The sequence below is a fragment of the Sardina pilchardus genome, chromosome 9 (genome assembly GCF_963854185.1).
Source record: "Sardina pilchardus chromosome 9, fSarPil1.1, whole genome shotgun sequence".
Taxonomy (NCBI): domain Eukaryota; kingdom Metazoa; phylum Chordata; class Actinopteri; order Clupeiformes; family Clupeidae; genus Sardina; species Sardina pilchardus.
The window spans coordinates 18,436,109-18,452,308 of record NC_085002.1 but is presented as its reverse complement, the minus strand read 5'-3'; the positions used below and the strand labels follow the sequence as shown (position 1 = coordinate 18,452,308).

General features: G+C 40.0%; 2 protein-coding genes across 2 annotated transcripts; both read right to left on the bottom strand.

The window, feature by feature from the left end:
- Positions 1-3,290: 3,290 nt before the first annotated feature.
- On the bottom strand, positions 3,291-9,609 carry LOC134092305 (guanylin-like). The gene is made up of 3 exons (XM_062545107.1): positions 9,489-9,609; positions 7,846-8,071; positions 3,291-5,191 (listed from the first exon to the last, which is right to left on the bottom strand). Exons 1-3 carry the CDS (start codon positions 9,558-9,560, stop codon positions 5,121-5,123), a joined length of 369 nt encoding a protein of 122 aa, XP_062401091.1. The 5' UTR covers positions 9,561-9,609; the 3' UTR covers positions 3,291-5,120.
- Positions 9,610-14,129: 4,520 nt separating this feature from the next.
- si:ch211-220m17.5 (guanylin family protein) lies at positions 14,130-15,733 on the bottom strand. Its single transcript, XM_062545102.1, has 3 exons — positions 15,597-15,733; positions 15,071-15,269; positions 14,130-14,515 (listed from the first exon to the last, which is right to left on the bottom strand). The coding sequence occupies exons 1-3, from the start codon at positions 15,666-15,668 to the stop codon at positions 14,457-14,459; spliced, it is 330 nt and encodes a 109-aa protein (XP_062401086.1). The 5' UTR covers positions 15,669-15,733; the 3' UTR covers positions 14,130-14,456.
- Between the last annotated feature and the right edge of the window lie 467 nt (positions 15,734-16,200).

Here is a 16,200-nt window from a genome sequence, read left to right as displayed (position 1 = left end):
TGAAATATCAAACTTTAATGGAACGCATTACCGAGCTAGGATATGATTGTAGGCTAATAGTCCTGGTCTTTGGAAGTCTGGGCCATGTACATAAGAATGTTATCAGAGGGCTGCAGATGGGGGGGCTGCAGAAAAAGGTGGCAAAAAGACTTGCAAAATTCTGTTCTGTCTCAGCTGTCATTGGTAGTAGGCAAATATGGAGACGAAGATGCTTTGTTTATCCTTGAATCTTGAATGCTACATTAATAAGTGTGTAAGCCTAGTAGATCTGTCACCATGTCATTGACTTTTCCCACAGTGTTTGGATCTTGTATCATTTGCTTGTCTTCTGGGTCCAAATAAAAGTAATCAAATGTGTGTGTGTGTGTGTGTGTGTGTGTGTGTGTGTGTGTGTGTGTGTGTGTGTGTGTGTGTGTATCCACTGTTAGCGTGGAGCCCCTCTACCATTGCCTCAGCAGGGAGCAGGCCAGAAGTGTAGGAAGCTCAACAGTACTAGGTCCGTCTGTGCCAGAGGGCTTCTATGATAACAACGTTATCACGTTGTGGAAAGGCATGCAGACATTGTGACACAGAGAACTAAGAGTAGTCAGGACATAAAGCCAGACCTTGGCAGAAACACAAACGGTTCATTTAGAGTAAGCTCAGTCTTTAAAGCAGGTCCTCTATTACAAAGGGCTGTATCAAAACACATACATACAACAAGTCCCCTGTTACAAAGGGCTGTATGAAAACATACATAGGCTACAACAGGCTAAGGTCTGTCTTTAATGCAGGTCCCCTATAACAAAGGGCTAAACCACACAATATATTGTTTGATGTTTGTGCTGGGAAACATGTTTTGATATTTATTAATCATTCACAGTGTGCATCTGTAGCTAGAAACGAATGCAGCAAGTGTGTGAGGTTACCACTTAGTAGTAGTCAAAAGTCTCCCTCTAGTGGCTGTACTAAAAAATTACAATGCATGTACAAATATATAGGTTTAGGTTGACACTATAATCAGTGAACCTGAACAAAACATATAAGCAAATTATATATTTCATGCATATGAGAAAGGAAAAGTACACTGAAAAAAAAAAGAAAAATTGAGGATTTATCATGTCGCCTACATCAGTTGCACATGAATGAAATGTAGGTTTTACACTGATTCATGCTGTGATAACCCAATTTGATCAATTGATTTCAATGAAATTGATTAAATTAAGTTTAGAGAAGTCGAAGACCCATGAAAGGAGAGCTGTTTTAGACACAGACACAATTCAGCTGTCATTTTGATGCCATGCTAGATCAAATATGGAATTGTCATTAGTCAGTGAGACATTTAATGATGTTTTCTAAACAAAGTTCGGGAGGAGGCCATAGGGTTGATTGACAGGCATCACTCACCCAACTTCCGGTCATAGGGTATAAAACCCTCCTCCCTTGCTGCCCCTTACATCATGCTGGAGTTGCAAAGCCTCCCACCTCCTCCCCTGCTCCTGAAATTGATATTTGCGGAGAGAATGTGCAGGACTGAGCGGCGTCATATTGTGCATCGCTTTGCGGTACATCTAGTTATTCATGTCAACTCTTCTACTTTGGAACCATACTGTTGCAATATGTGCTGAAATCAGTTTGCCATTTTCCTGAAATATTCTAAAAGGTCTTCCCTGAAAAAGATGTTTTGTCTGGATGGCAGCATATGCTGCTCAAAAGCTGCATTCGTTAATTGTGCCTGTTTTAAGGTGTTCTACATGTTCATGCCATCGGCACTAATGCTCTGCGCACTAATGACAAGTTGGATAGACCCTCTCCTCTTTAGCCTGGAGGATGCCGTTTCCATGATTTCCAAAAAACAATTGTACATTTTGATGGGTCTAACCACAGGGCAGTTTTCCTCTTTGCCTCAGTCCATTTTAAATAAGACTGCAGCATTTCTGTGTCTTGTCTCAAAGCAGTCTTCTTGGCATGGTAGAGTTTTTAACCAGCATTTGTGGATGGAGCATGAAATTGTGATCATATACTGTACAATGGTAATCAGAAGTTTTCCTGAACCCTTTCTACTCTGATGATAATTACTAATTATTAATTACATTACAATTACATTATTAATTACTTTATAGACGATGAAATTCATATATTTTCCGCAATGTTGAAGAACATTGTTCCTCTAATATTGTTTCATTATTTGCCCACACAGGTGTTCAGAGTGAGGAATAATCTTTAGCAAGAAAGTCTGCATCTCTGGGAAGCTCCCATTCCACCCAATCGTGGTGCCAGTTACAGTAACCTAATTTGTGTCAATGTTCCTCCTTTAGTTGTCTTTATCAATGCACAACTTTTACAGCCTTTTGTGTTACCCCTGTCCCAACTTTTTTCAAATGGCACCAAAATGAGCTGATATATCTCCCATGAAAACAGTCATATTTGTCACTTTCAACATCTAATATGATATCTATGTCCATTGTTCAGCTAAATGTGAGTTTGAGAGAGATTGACAGAGATTGATAGATTGTGTTTTTACAGTAATAACCAGTGTTGGGGAGGTTACTTTATAAATGTAATGTGTTACAGTTACAAGTTACTCTGTTTAAAATGTAATAGTAGTGTAACTATTTGAACTACTTTTTCTGAGTAACGTAACTAATTACTTTTGATTACTTTTTGATTACTTTTCCTAATTTTTTAATGATATATAGTCCCCAAATCCATGCGAAGATTTCGGCCTTCGTCTACTCTACAGGCTGCCGAGAAGTTCTGTACTCAAGCGCACAAGGCAGCAAGGGCATTCAATACATGAATTAGCATCACATTTTTTGTGAGGATAATATAATGATAATCATAAAACGTTTACAGGCAGGCAAGTAGGCCTACACTGTACACTGTGTACGCTGATGGCGCTGTAGACGTGATAGAGCCTATCAGAAGGTCCCATATCAAACTATGGCTGTGGAGGGAAACAGTTCTTTTTATATACTGTACAATCTTTGCAAGGTTTTGCTGACAATATTGAGATGTAATTCAAATTGTAATTTTGAAAAATGTCAAAAGTACCTGTAATTGAATTACACATTTTTCTACAGTAACTGTAATATATTACTGTTACATTTATTTTGTAATTAAATTATGTAACTCAATTACATGTAATGCGTTACTCCCCAACACTGGTAATAACATTTTTGGGGTTGTGTGAGAATTGGCCACTACAGTAATATGTGTATGTATTAGTGCACAATAAGGACTGTATCAATCACCACTGTAATAATCACCATTTTTTATTCAACAATTTCTTTATTAAAAAGTGTGTGATTACTTAGTCCTGTGAGAAGTCGTGAAGTCACTTTTAAAACATATAACAGGCAAGCTAAGATGGTCAGAACTGAAATTGTTCTACACATGAATAAACATGACAGGGGAAACAAATCACGGAGGAGACGTTATTAGCTATACCTAATGCAGCCGAAGCAGACTGTAGAGAGGAGAGCCATGATAAGGCACTTCCTGGCCTCATACTTTTTGGTGCCATATAAAGTTGTCACCCACCTTTGATACACCACGATACTTTCATCAGGCATTCTCTATACATTTACAATGATGCCGCAGGATGAGGCTGTCACATTTGATTGCTTGATTGTATCATTCACAGAACAGTATACTGTAGTATTATTATAAAACTGTCAGTAGTAACGTGATCTGCATACAGTATGTACTGTATATATGAACATTATTGTTATTTTGACACTTCAAGAGTGGACAATGGACACAAATGGACACGGACAATTACCCCGTTACACATTTAAGCACAGTGTTTTCATTTCAAAATACAAATGTTAGGAGTGTGCTAAGGGCAGTGCAATCTGTAGTAAATACACAAGGTACTGTATCTACTCTCCATTTAACATAAAACAATTCTGAGATAAAACTTGAATAGTTTGAAAAATAAAAATGTTACAAAACTGATACATATGTGAATAGAATATATTAGAATTAGAAAGAAATTAGAAAGATTTTTTAAAAAGTATCATAGCATGGAAAATCTGGAATCTGGCTGATGGAATCATGTTTTAGTTCTTTAACCATAATTTGCAGTCACCCCACACTAGAGGCCAGCACCTCCTCACAGAATCTGATCACGCTCTCCACACATCCGGCTGCACATCAGCTCAACTCCGGCACAACAAGCTCAGAAATCTATCAGGTGTCACAGAGAAGGCACAGGGCTCAGGGCTCAGTGACTCATGTGCTCCTGCCAAGGACATTACAGGCCTAAATTACAGATGCTCAGAGCATGCCGGTGTGTGGAAGTGATTGATGTGCCGTTAATCAGTCAACAGTGTAGGGATGTACTTGGCCTTTCCAGGATGTACACCCATAATTATGTAGTGAAAGTGAAACGATGCTACATAAAGAAAACAACATATATATCTATACATTACATCTATATATATATATATTTAAAGGAAGGCTTTCGCTCATGTGCAGTAACAGTGACCTTTACATATTAGTTTGAGTTACATTATGAGTTTTGGTTTAAAAAGGCTTTGAAGTGAATGATGAGCCGTGCTTGTGAGTTGTGATCTGCTTTTCTTCTCCTGTGGTGGAGTCTTCAGTAGGTGACAGGCTTGTGCAAAATTCAGAATTGAATTGAGAATGACTCCTAAATTCCAATCAAATTCTTGAGTTTGAATTTAATTTGAATTGAGGTCAAAAACAAGATGCAGAATTACAATTTGAATTTGAATTAAAGGAAGTAGAATTTAAATTCAATGAAATTCAAAGAAATTCATATAAATAATTTAAGGGTGTTTAACAATGAAGTTTCACAAAATATGTCAGATATGATCGCAACAAACACACAACTTATAACTGAAAACAGTAATCAATTACATTTCCAAAGTAACCTTCCCAAAACTGAATGTATGAGATTCAACACATTCTTCCTGTTATGTGACTGGAATTGTTTTGAATTGCCATGAATTGAATTCCACTTCCTGTCATTCCAATTCCAATTCCAATTCAACTTCCTGTGGGGTGGGGCCAATTCAATTCAAATTCCAATTCATGAATTGAATGGAGGCCAGTTCTAAAATTCGGAATTGTGTACAAGCCAGGTAGGTGATGGCTGGAGGTCGTCAGGCGCATTAATATATGCAGCCGGTGCACGCCGGATAGGCACAGATCTCGCAGAGGTCGGAGGGGGTGATAAATTCGGCTGAAAGAGCAAACACATGCAGTGGGAAGGTTAATGAGCTGTTCACATGTCCACATGCATGCACACACAGACAGGCAACACACACACACACACACACACACACACACACACACACGGCCACATGCTGGGGGGGGGGGGGGGGGGGGGGGGGGGTTCATAGGGGCATGTTATCAGCCCCTGTTGCAAGCTGGGCGGTAGAAGTGATTTCCCGACTGCAGAGAGCGTTGGCCTTTTGTTCATGTTCTGTCATGTTAATGACCAGAGTGGGTGATAGATCTATACATCATGCCTCGCTGTCATGATGTCAGATGCACGTAGATTAGCGATCGTAATGTTGTTTGCGCCAAGGCCAACACGCAGAAAGCACACGGTATGATAGCCTACTTCAGTTGACGTCCTTTTTACCAACCCTGAAATTCGTTGGGTAATATGCGTTGCTCTCCGCCCCTAACGCCCCCTAACACATTCACCTTCCAACACGACAATGATCCTAAACATACAGCCAAAAGAACAAAGCAGTGGCTTAAGGATAGGAAGGTGAATGTCCTTGAGTGGCCAAGTCAGAGCCCTGACTTAAATCCTATTGAAAATCTGTGGATTGACTTGAAGAGAGTAGTCTATCGCTGTTCCCCACAGAATTTGACTGAATTTTAACCATTCTGCAAGGAAGATTGAGAAAATATTCTCAATCTATCAAAAAGCTAATAGAGACATTTTATTTGTACCAACTAAATTAGTTCTAGTCTTTGCTCTGCGTGGTTTTGCTTGTTATGCTTATCTGTATTTCCTATTATGTGTTTAGAATAAATTGACATGGTTTGGAAATTACATACAGTATATGGTATTGAAATAATTGCTAACTGTTTCAACCAACATATTCAGTGATGACTTGCTGACAATATATACGATCAAATGACCAAAGGCAGCGTTACATTAAACTCAACCGAATGCAATGCAACAAAATTGAATGGAATGGAACTAATTGAATGGCATGCGTGTACATTTAATTGAACACGCCGATGGCAGTTTGAACAGCCCTCCATCATGTGTGTGGCCCTGAGGTGCAGGTGGTCATCAGAGGCTGTTGTCTCTGTCAGGCTGAGTCTGAGGAGCAGTGATTAGGGCCACGGGGGGGTGGCAGGATGCCCACACCTCAGGCACAGTAGGGAAGGAGATGGAGGGGGGGGGTTTAAAGCACAATGACATAAATAGATAAATAAAAGAAAATGTACTGTGAGTGGAGTGTACTGAGAACACAAACGGTGTAGGACAACAACAAAATAAATGTTCACTTTGTTCTTGCCTCAAATCAACATGTGTCGAGGAATCCTGTTTTTTGAAAATACTAGGCTAGGGAAAGCTCTTCCCTGTTCTGTACACTATGTTACGTTATGTGAGTGCTTCTAGTCTGCATCGCTCAGGTATAGGAGAGGATGACGAAAAGATATAGATATGATGATAAACAAGTTAACAAGATAAAAGGTCTAGCACTAATAAAAAAAAAAGCAGGGCTTTGAGGCAGCTCCGTATACAGTATAGCTGGAATTGAAAGGTAAACTCTGGGGGGTTGGTAGTTGGAGCAAAGCATGCACAGAGACATTTTTTTCTCTCTGAATATTTCAAAGACAAAAACTATCAGTAAAATGGATCTATACAGTATATTGATGTTCTCTTGTGCTGCATCACTCACATAATGTACCATAACTGAAGGGGTCTGGTTCACCTTGTCGCTGCTTATTTTAACCGATAATGACCAGTGTTCTATACATTATTCCTTACATCAATATTAATGCTGATGCTGAGTTTGTCATTTGTTCACTGATGCATTGAATTATGCTTGTTATCTGGGTCCGGATGTCAAGCATCATTTTCAGCGCGAACATCTCATGAACCATGGATGTTGCTTGAGGCTTGTTGACAGTGGAAATAGAGTGTTATAATGGCCTGAATGATGATACAGTAGATATCAGAACCAGCATGTCTTATACTGTATCTATTTTTACACAGATCCCTTTCAATTTCCTTGGCAAACTCCAGGCCTCCAGGCCCCAGAATGTTAGCGATGAATGCCGGTGTTAGGAAAGCAAAAGCATCAATCAACTCAAGTGCAGTGAAGTAGCGGCTGATCACTGATAAGTTCAAGGTTACCTATCTGTTCCACTTCCTAATCCCCCGGGAATAATCAGATGAAGAAATGGGCCTGGAGGAAAATGCAATTACCTGTGGTCTTCTGAGTGGAACACAGCATTCAGTTTGCATCGCTCACCTAAACTGGATTTATCTGAGTGCTGGAGTTTGTTCTTTCCTAATCAAATCTATAGGAAAATTCTTCTATTACCCATTAAATTAAAAGGCAGTAGACATTAGCCTTTCCTGTGAACCCTCCACCCCTGTGTGTGTGTAGTAAATCAGAGATGAACTGAATTACTTTTTGAAGATATACTGGTGCAGTGATATCATATCATTTTAGTGGATGTACTCAAGATAAAAATCAAATCAAACTTGTAAAACAAACTTGTGAAACGGCACTGTCTTTGAAAAGTTACACTGAGTGGATTAAATGACCTGCAACTCTCAACTATTATTCCCTGCACAGCAACCCCCATTCATTCATCCATCCATCCATCCATCCATCCATCCATCAGGACACTTACCAAACCTGGCGAAGACCTCGTCTGACCGGGGGTCCAGACAGACGGGCTTCAGCTCCTGTGGCAGGGTGGGGTTGCTACAGAGCGGTCGCGCGGGGGCGAGACGGTGAGGGACCATGCGGGCGCTAGCACGGGCCTCCATCTCCATCAGCCTCTCCATCGCATCCTTCTCCATCAGCCTCTTCAGCACCTTCACTGACTCCAGGGAGAAGCTGTAGCCTTCTCCATCCTGAGAGGAAAAACAAAAATTGCATTGTTGTTGTATGGTAATTGCACAGTAATTGTCTCGAAATTACACATTAATTATTTGTAATATTTGGTTTAAAAATGTTATTACCATGAAATTGCATATATTACCATAACATTACCCACTTATTGTAATGTAAACTGTTACCAAAACAACATTATCCACAGTCCACACTGGTACACAGGCTCCTTATCAGAATGATGTGAACTGATGTCTCATACACAAGAGCTTAGATTTATTAAAGTATTGTGTTCACTGAAACACAGTGCTTAAAATGCAAAACATCTCTCTATAGTCGGATGTCGGAGGAGATAATAATAACAAAAAAGCACTGAGTTTGTCTTATCAGATAGAGAGAAAACAAAGTGAGAGAGAGAGAAAAAATATCAACAGCATGAAGTAGCACATCATCTCTGAGTCATACATACTGCATGCTGCAAGATTAAGTCAAAGCTTTGAAACTCAAAGTCAGTTGTAGCTTAAAGGCAGACAGACTCAGGCCAAAAGTCCATCATTACAAATTCCAAGCACACGCCTGCTTAATGCACCATGGCCGAACCAGTTGAACAAACACTTGTTAATAATAGTGACTGATTATGGCGTTGACCTTTGAATGGTCACACTATACTACTGCTGGACATTTAGGAAGGGGTTTCCCCAATCCAGAAACGAACCAGAAAACACCCAGAGCCTTCCTTGTAAACCAGAGGAAGAAATGTATTGTTTGATCATCAACTTTAATACTTGATCTCAATACATGATCTTATATTAGTGATGAACTTCTTTTGTACAACAGCAATACAAGACAGTGACATTGGTCTCCCATAGAGTTGGTCTTACATAGCTAATCATTTGCATATTATGGGGTGCATCTAACTGGCACAATGACCAATGATGCACATACTCTAAGTCCCACCCGACTCTATTATCCTGAACAGGGCAAGACTCAGCTCATAACCTATTGCTTGCCGGGGGCTTTTCAGGAGTCCTAAAACATGTTCAACATCCTAATAAGATAAGATAAAGATAAAACTTTATTTGTCCGTAAAACGGAAATTTGGTTTACATAATCTGCCAGATGACAAGACACAGACACACAACATATCAGCATACAATAAACATTCCTTATAATAAATAATTTAAAAAAAAATCATCTGGATTAAAGGCTGTTAAATGATTTACTGCTGTCTCCAATTTGGAAAAGACTATCATCACCTCGTCACCAAAGTGAACAAGCATCTGCAGGTGACTAAGCATCTTCATGAGGGATTATGATTAAAATCAATTATACTGGCAAGCCACTTCATCTCCCCCGCACCCTGTTCAGCCTGCCAGAGATCTTGATCACCTGAGCGTGGGGGTTAAAGGGTTAAACGGGTGAAACATTTCGTTTACTCACTGAGACGGTCACGCCAAGCGAGTCTCCCAGAAGGCCGAGCATCAGCAGAACGATAACGGGGAGTCCTCTCATGTTGTCTCGAAGCTGGTGGTGTCCCTTCGGGGCTGCTGTAGAGGGTAGCGCGCAGTGGTCCCTAAGAACTGTGAGTACGCCATGTACGCAGGCCATTTATAAAGGTGGTGGGGACAGCTTACTAAGTTACCTATTACCCTTTCAGGAGGCTGCTGGTCCCGAGCTCTGCAGGCACCTGAGAGATAACAAAAGAGGATCTGGGAGTTATCTAACAAGATCCTCTTTTTTTTTTTGACGAACCACCATCATCACCGGGGATGTGTGATTTATGCCACGTCTAAGGGAAAATATTTGAAATATCCAATAAATCTGTTTGATTTTTCAATAGCCTGTTATCTGGCTCGATAAGACATCACAGGTTGTCTGACGCTTGTGTCCACAAATGAATAGACTCAACCGTTTAGGCAAACATTGTATAATCCACACATATAAAAAAGTTCCCAATGGATGAGGCCAGTTTTTTTTATCACCATTACAATATGGTGTATGGTGATGATTATTATTATGTGGCCATCACTCATACGAACCCTCTAAAACACTGTTATTATAGTCACTGTGCATTATGACCATAGAGAGTTTGAGAGAGCTCTGGACCAGGAAAGCTGATCAGTCCAATCCACGCAGGTGACTATACTCCATGTTGACCACAGCTTTTATGCTGGATGTTTTATCTTCAATGTGAACAATGGTTGCTGAAAGTTCAGTCGTGCTGTGCTTTGTTTTTGCTCTGCTTTGAAGCGACCAGATGCTCCAGAAGCAAGTGGCCACCTGCAGCTGGTGACTGGAGATGGAACACTGTGTGATCTGTAGGCTGACATTTCAATGGACAAATAAATGAATACGTTACCTCAACCTTTCTTCAATTTCAGTGTGCGTAAAATGCAGGAAATCTTATTTCATATCAGCCAGGTAGTAAGAAAACAAAACAAGCAAGCAAACAGACACATTTAGCATAAAATCTTTAGCACAGTTATATATTTTATATATCATAGTGTGATAGTGTCACCTTGTTCAATGGGGTGATATTAGTCTAGAACAGTTGAGATATTCTCCGCTAAATGAGGCACATACAAATCTTACCCAGGACCTAGACTATATACAGATTGTGTATATTGCTTTGTTGAAGCCACTGTGTATATTGCTTTGTTGAAGCCATTGTTTTCTGCTCCTGTGACATGACGTGCATGGCTGTCCCCTGGTGTATTGTGTGTAAAGTGTGGGTAACTGCCTGTCCTCAGTCTCCCAGAGTCCTCGTGCAATCGTAAAGCATACAGGAACATGGGAAGTGACATAAATAAACATTACCACCAAGGAGCGTGAGGTTGGGTCAATGCGATTCCACAACAAAGTGAGATGGATATAACTGAGAAAAAGCACAAACAACTTGAGATAGTTTGAATGTGACCTCTGTGTCAGATGCAGGCACTGTTTACGTTTACAGGAGTAAACAAAAAACACTGGCCACACTGGAGGGACACAACAGCATTATAAACATGGAACATTCTTTTACTTTTTTAATTAAAGAAATATTTTGAATGCATAAACTGTTATGGGATTTCAGTGGTCCCCCTTTAAGTGTATAGAGGTCTTGAAATTGTCCTTACATGCCCTCCACCCTGCAGTTCCCTTGCCTTTAGGACAAGCTTATACACATTGAGCTTCTAGTGACACATATCATAGCAATGCACAAATGTGTCTGCAACATAATCTAATGTCAACAAAATGTTTTAACCCTCATGTTGTCCTAAAATCTTACGACGTTCGTTGTCCTTGGGGTCAATTTGACCCCAGCTACAAAAAACTCTCAAAAATGATTAAAATTATTTTTTTTACCCAATTTTTTTTTGTGGTAGGTACTTAACAAGAGTGTAATAACCACTATCAAAAGCCCTACAAAACAATCCCACCCCCCCACACCCCTTTATGAACCCTGGAACCCTGACTGGCAATATGGCCAATCCAGTGTCAACAGCCCAAAGGCTGACTTTTTGGACTTTTTCAGACCTGCCAAAATAACTTATATGTAATATGTACTTGTATATGAAATAATGATAATAGCTACATGTTCTCATACTATTACAATAATAATATCCATAATTTGTCAAATATTCATTTTCATCATGTTTCATAAAAATGGGGTCAAATTGACCCCAATACCACCAACGTAACTATTTTTTTTACAGGACATTGGAAACATATTTTTGTGCAAATTTCATGTTTACTCTGTTGTACCCTTCAAATAAGGAAAAGTCATGAAACTTGAAGCAAAACAAAAAAAGTGAACCATATATTTTATGATGTTAAACACTGCTTGGGGTCAAATTGACCCCAAGGACAACATAAGGGTTAAGTGCCAATGGACACATCCATTGACACTGACAGCTCAACTGAGTAGAGTGCCACGGATCCCTTTTAGACGATCAGATACACTCTGATATTGTCTCATATTCATTTAAGAAAAATCTTTCATTACTTCAAACTCCATGTCTGTCATATATTGAAGAACAATTTAGGGCCGTCATATGCCTGTGATGAGGTGGTTAGCACAAAAAGCATTGGGGGCATTACACTTTATCATGGCAGGATAGAAATGGATTTCAGACCTGGTGTCGGGGAGTTTAATCTTCTAGACGGCTACAGAAGCAGGGCAAAAGTGTGTGTGAAGGGATCCGGGAGCATTGTGGCAGTGGTATATGAGGTGGTTGTATGCTTGGACATTGTGTCACCCATGTCTACATAGTTGCCTTTTGCCTGGTGTTAACAGCTTTGCACAACTTTGAACGCTACTAGTGGAGAGTTTCAATCTCCCTTGAGATGAAGGATGGCAAAGCTGATATGGCAACATTGCTTTGATATACAGTATATTTATACCATGCATGAAGGGCATCCACAGGTAACATAAAAAACAGACTGTGGTCCTTGAATACAGAGAAGTGATACACTGCCTGGCTGTATACAACACCAGCATAAAACATTTTTGAAAGGTCTATGTGATTTAAAGTGCCACTTCATATCTTTCTGTCTCTGGCTTGCTGATGGATGCAAGTGCAGAAAGCTCTCTACAGCACTTTCTAGAAAAGCTTGTTGCTGGTATATGCAGATATACAGTATGTACATATTGTACAGTGGGGAGAATAAGTATTTGAGCTAAAGTTGACTAAAAAGAGGAACATAAAATCATCTTTTGGAAATTCATCTTAATGGCGTAATTATTTAAAAAAATATATTATTATAATGAGAAAGAGTCCATCCTTTAAGGACACCAATGTTTTTTGTGAATGAAGAATGTATCATAAATAAATAAATGTTCTTCCTTAAAATGCAGGGGGCATAAGTATTTGCACCCCTATGTTAAATTCCCATATAGCGGCAGGTAGATTTTTATTTTTAAAACATCTACAAGCCCAAAGTTGATTTTGAGACAAGTACAAGTACAAGAGGCCCTTCTAAACTACTACCCCTTCAATGGTGACTCTAGCGCATTTGGTTGGGTAACATCATTCATTCTGATATGGTGTTTATGAAGTTGTGTGTTGAAGTGCACATACTGCATTGTAATAGAGTGTTACTTTAAAACATCTTACAAGCCCAAAGTGGATTTTGAGAAAAGTTCCCACGAGTGCATGTTTTGGCATTCTGAGCCAACTGTAATGAGTTTATGAAAAGTAAATGTGTTTGCAGTTTTACTTCATATCTTGACATTGGAAGGATTTAGAAACTTGAAATCAAGTCCATATAGTACAAGAGGCCCTACACGTTCAATGGTGACTCTAGCGCATTTGGTTGGGTAACATCATTCATTCTGATATGGTGTTCATGAAGTTGTGTGTTGAAGTGCATGTACTGCATTGTAATAGAGTGTTACTTTAAAGGCCAGCTATTTCATGATTATGATCTAATTCTCTTGGCCGCACACTTTGGAATTAAAAGCCCCACATCATCACATAGCCTTCACCATACCTAGAGTTAGCCTATTAGCTGGTTTGATTTGCATTGAGCTCAATGAGCATCAAACAGGATAATAAGCTAACTGAAAACACCAATCTCTAGGTACAGTATGGTGAAGGGTAATGATGTGGGGCTATTTTAATTCCAGAGGAGGCAAGAGATGACCCATGTCTACACCTATAGGCTAATTTTGGTTTGCTACCTATTATTGAAGCATGCAGCTCCCCCCAGCTCTCAGGAAACAGATGTGATGGCTGTGTTAAATGTTATCACTATGATTGAGAATGTCCTCTGTCTACCAAACCAAATGAGCTGAACTCTTTGGTGTGGAGAATTGATGTCCTGTAGAACTGGGAGCACCGACTAGGGTGGCCACTGAACCCATTGACATTTCTGATTAGAAAGTCAAACATGCAAGCTACTTACACAAACACACTCTTTCTTGAGTGATTTACAACAGGACAGGCTTGTAAATGTTGAGAGGGGTTGTTCAAGTTTAAATTAAATATTGGAATAGAGATACCGTTATTATGAGATATGCGTAATTCATAAACAGTATAGATATGAATGATGCATTTTAGTTATTAATGCTTTTTGATAAAACACAATTGACATACTGTATGACTTGAAAAGCAGTTTATTGAACACAAAAGGCAGAGATGTACGTACAAAACAGTAAACAACGCTGTAGAAAAATACTTGTAAATTAAATAAACTATATTAGCTTGTAACAAAACGAAAGAAACAAAAACTAAAAGTGGTGTCCTGAACTTGCCGTGAAAGAGTAACAGTTTCTAAGCAGTTTTGCCCTAAATTTAAGATCTGCGATGATGTTTCGCTATGGTGGTCGTCAGGGAAAGAGGGACATCAAGGCAGATCGTTAGGTCCAGATAGCACATGGCGAGGGCTTGCTTCTCCTGGTCAGCCAGTGGGTGTGAGAGGACTCAATTAGCAGCCAGTGCAGGCCACGAATGCACATATCTCACACACATCCATTGGGACAGCACCTGGAGAAAACCACACACACACACAGACACACACACACACACATAGGGGTTATTCAACAGAATCATTTTAAGGGCTTGATTTCAGCACCTCCTCTGAGAGTACATTCTCTCCTAACACGCTTCTGATAACCCAAACCTGCCTCACTCACACTCACATTCACACCCTTACACTAGTACATTTTAAAATATATGCCTTGGATATATCAGTCTTGTAAATGCTTTTTTATGATTATAACATAATTTCTAACCTTGTAATATGTATGTCATTGTAATAAAACATGTAATAACACTAAATATATAATAAATGTAAAATAATGTCTATAGGCTAATAATATATGTAACAGAGTTGGATTCTTTGAATGAATACAGCGATGTAATTCTGCAGCCTCTACCCATTGTAGGGACATAGTATACGTTTTTCACTTAGTACTGATTCTAGCTGCACTTTACATGCCATATAATCTCATTTGTAGCCTATTTTGTTCACTGGTCACAAGGACAGAGCCAAGACACCCTCCCCCTCACACACTCATAGCTTCCCTCCACATTACTCACTCAGCCTTGCGAATCGCATAGCAGCTCCTTCCTGCTGGCACAAGGGTACAAACTCCTGGGGCAGCGTTGGGTGGGCGCAGACAGCACTATAGCCGGTCTTGGACACGCGGGGGCTTGCCTTCATGGTCTTCCCGGCGAGCGGCGCTGCCAACTCCTGGAGCACCCTGACCGATTCGAGAGAGAAGCTGTCACCGCCGTCCTGTGGGGGGGAGGGGGGGTAAGAAAATGAGCTCGAGTGAGATGGCCGTTCATCTGCTGGCTCCCTCGCCAGGGGATGCGCCCATCTGTCATACAAGCCATTACATATTGCTGCAAGCTGGATTCTGACCAGGAGTCATCAAGCTGAGGCTTTCAGAATGGCATGAGGCCATGAAGTGCACTGTATTTGTATTCTGACCACAAATAACACATTAAATCATGCCAGACTTGGGCTGCAAGAAGAAGGGGCTACAGTGGTTTATAGGCCACAAAATCTAACCTTCATGACAAATTAAAAAGGCCTTATTAATTGTAACGCGGCACTTACGTTGACCTGGACAGCATCAGAGGCCAGGAAGAGGGTGGCGAGCAGGAGAGAGACGGCAAAGATGGTCTTCATGTTGTTGTTTTTCTGGGAGGCTTGTTGTCCTTTCTGATGAAGTGGCTTCTGAAGTGCTGTCACTGTTGGTGTCTGCCTCTAACACCGGCCTCCCGTCTCCTTTTAAAGAGATTTGTGTGTCGCAGAAACCCTCTTTGATTGGTTATCGTGCTTCTTCTTTTCCAGGTTAATGAGTAATGGGGGAACCAATTTCACAACGCCATAAAAGGGGATTCATAAATTCACAGTGACCTCATCCACTGTCTGACTTTTTTTTTTTTATGGACGCGCCTCGATAGGGTTTGCCTTGAGGAGTTTCACACTCAGTGGATTAGGTTAATTTGTAGGGCCCTGGAGTGCAATGGAGCTTGCATGACTTTTATCGTTTTAACATTTAAAAACATTGATTCACTTACTTTTATGCAAAGTGATTTGAAGTGCCAATTAATGATTAAACCTTTTTCTCCTTAGCTATGGTACATAACACAGACCCAACACTAAAGCAATCTGTACAATGCATGTATTTGCTGACAATGTATGACCTCTGTGTTAA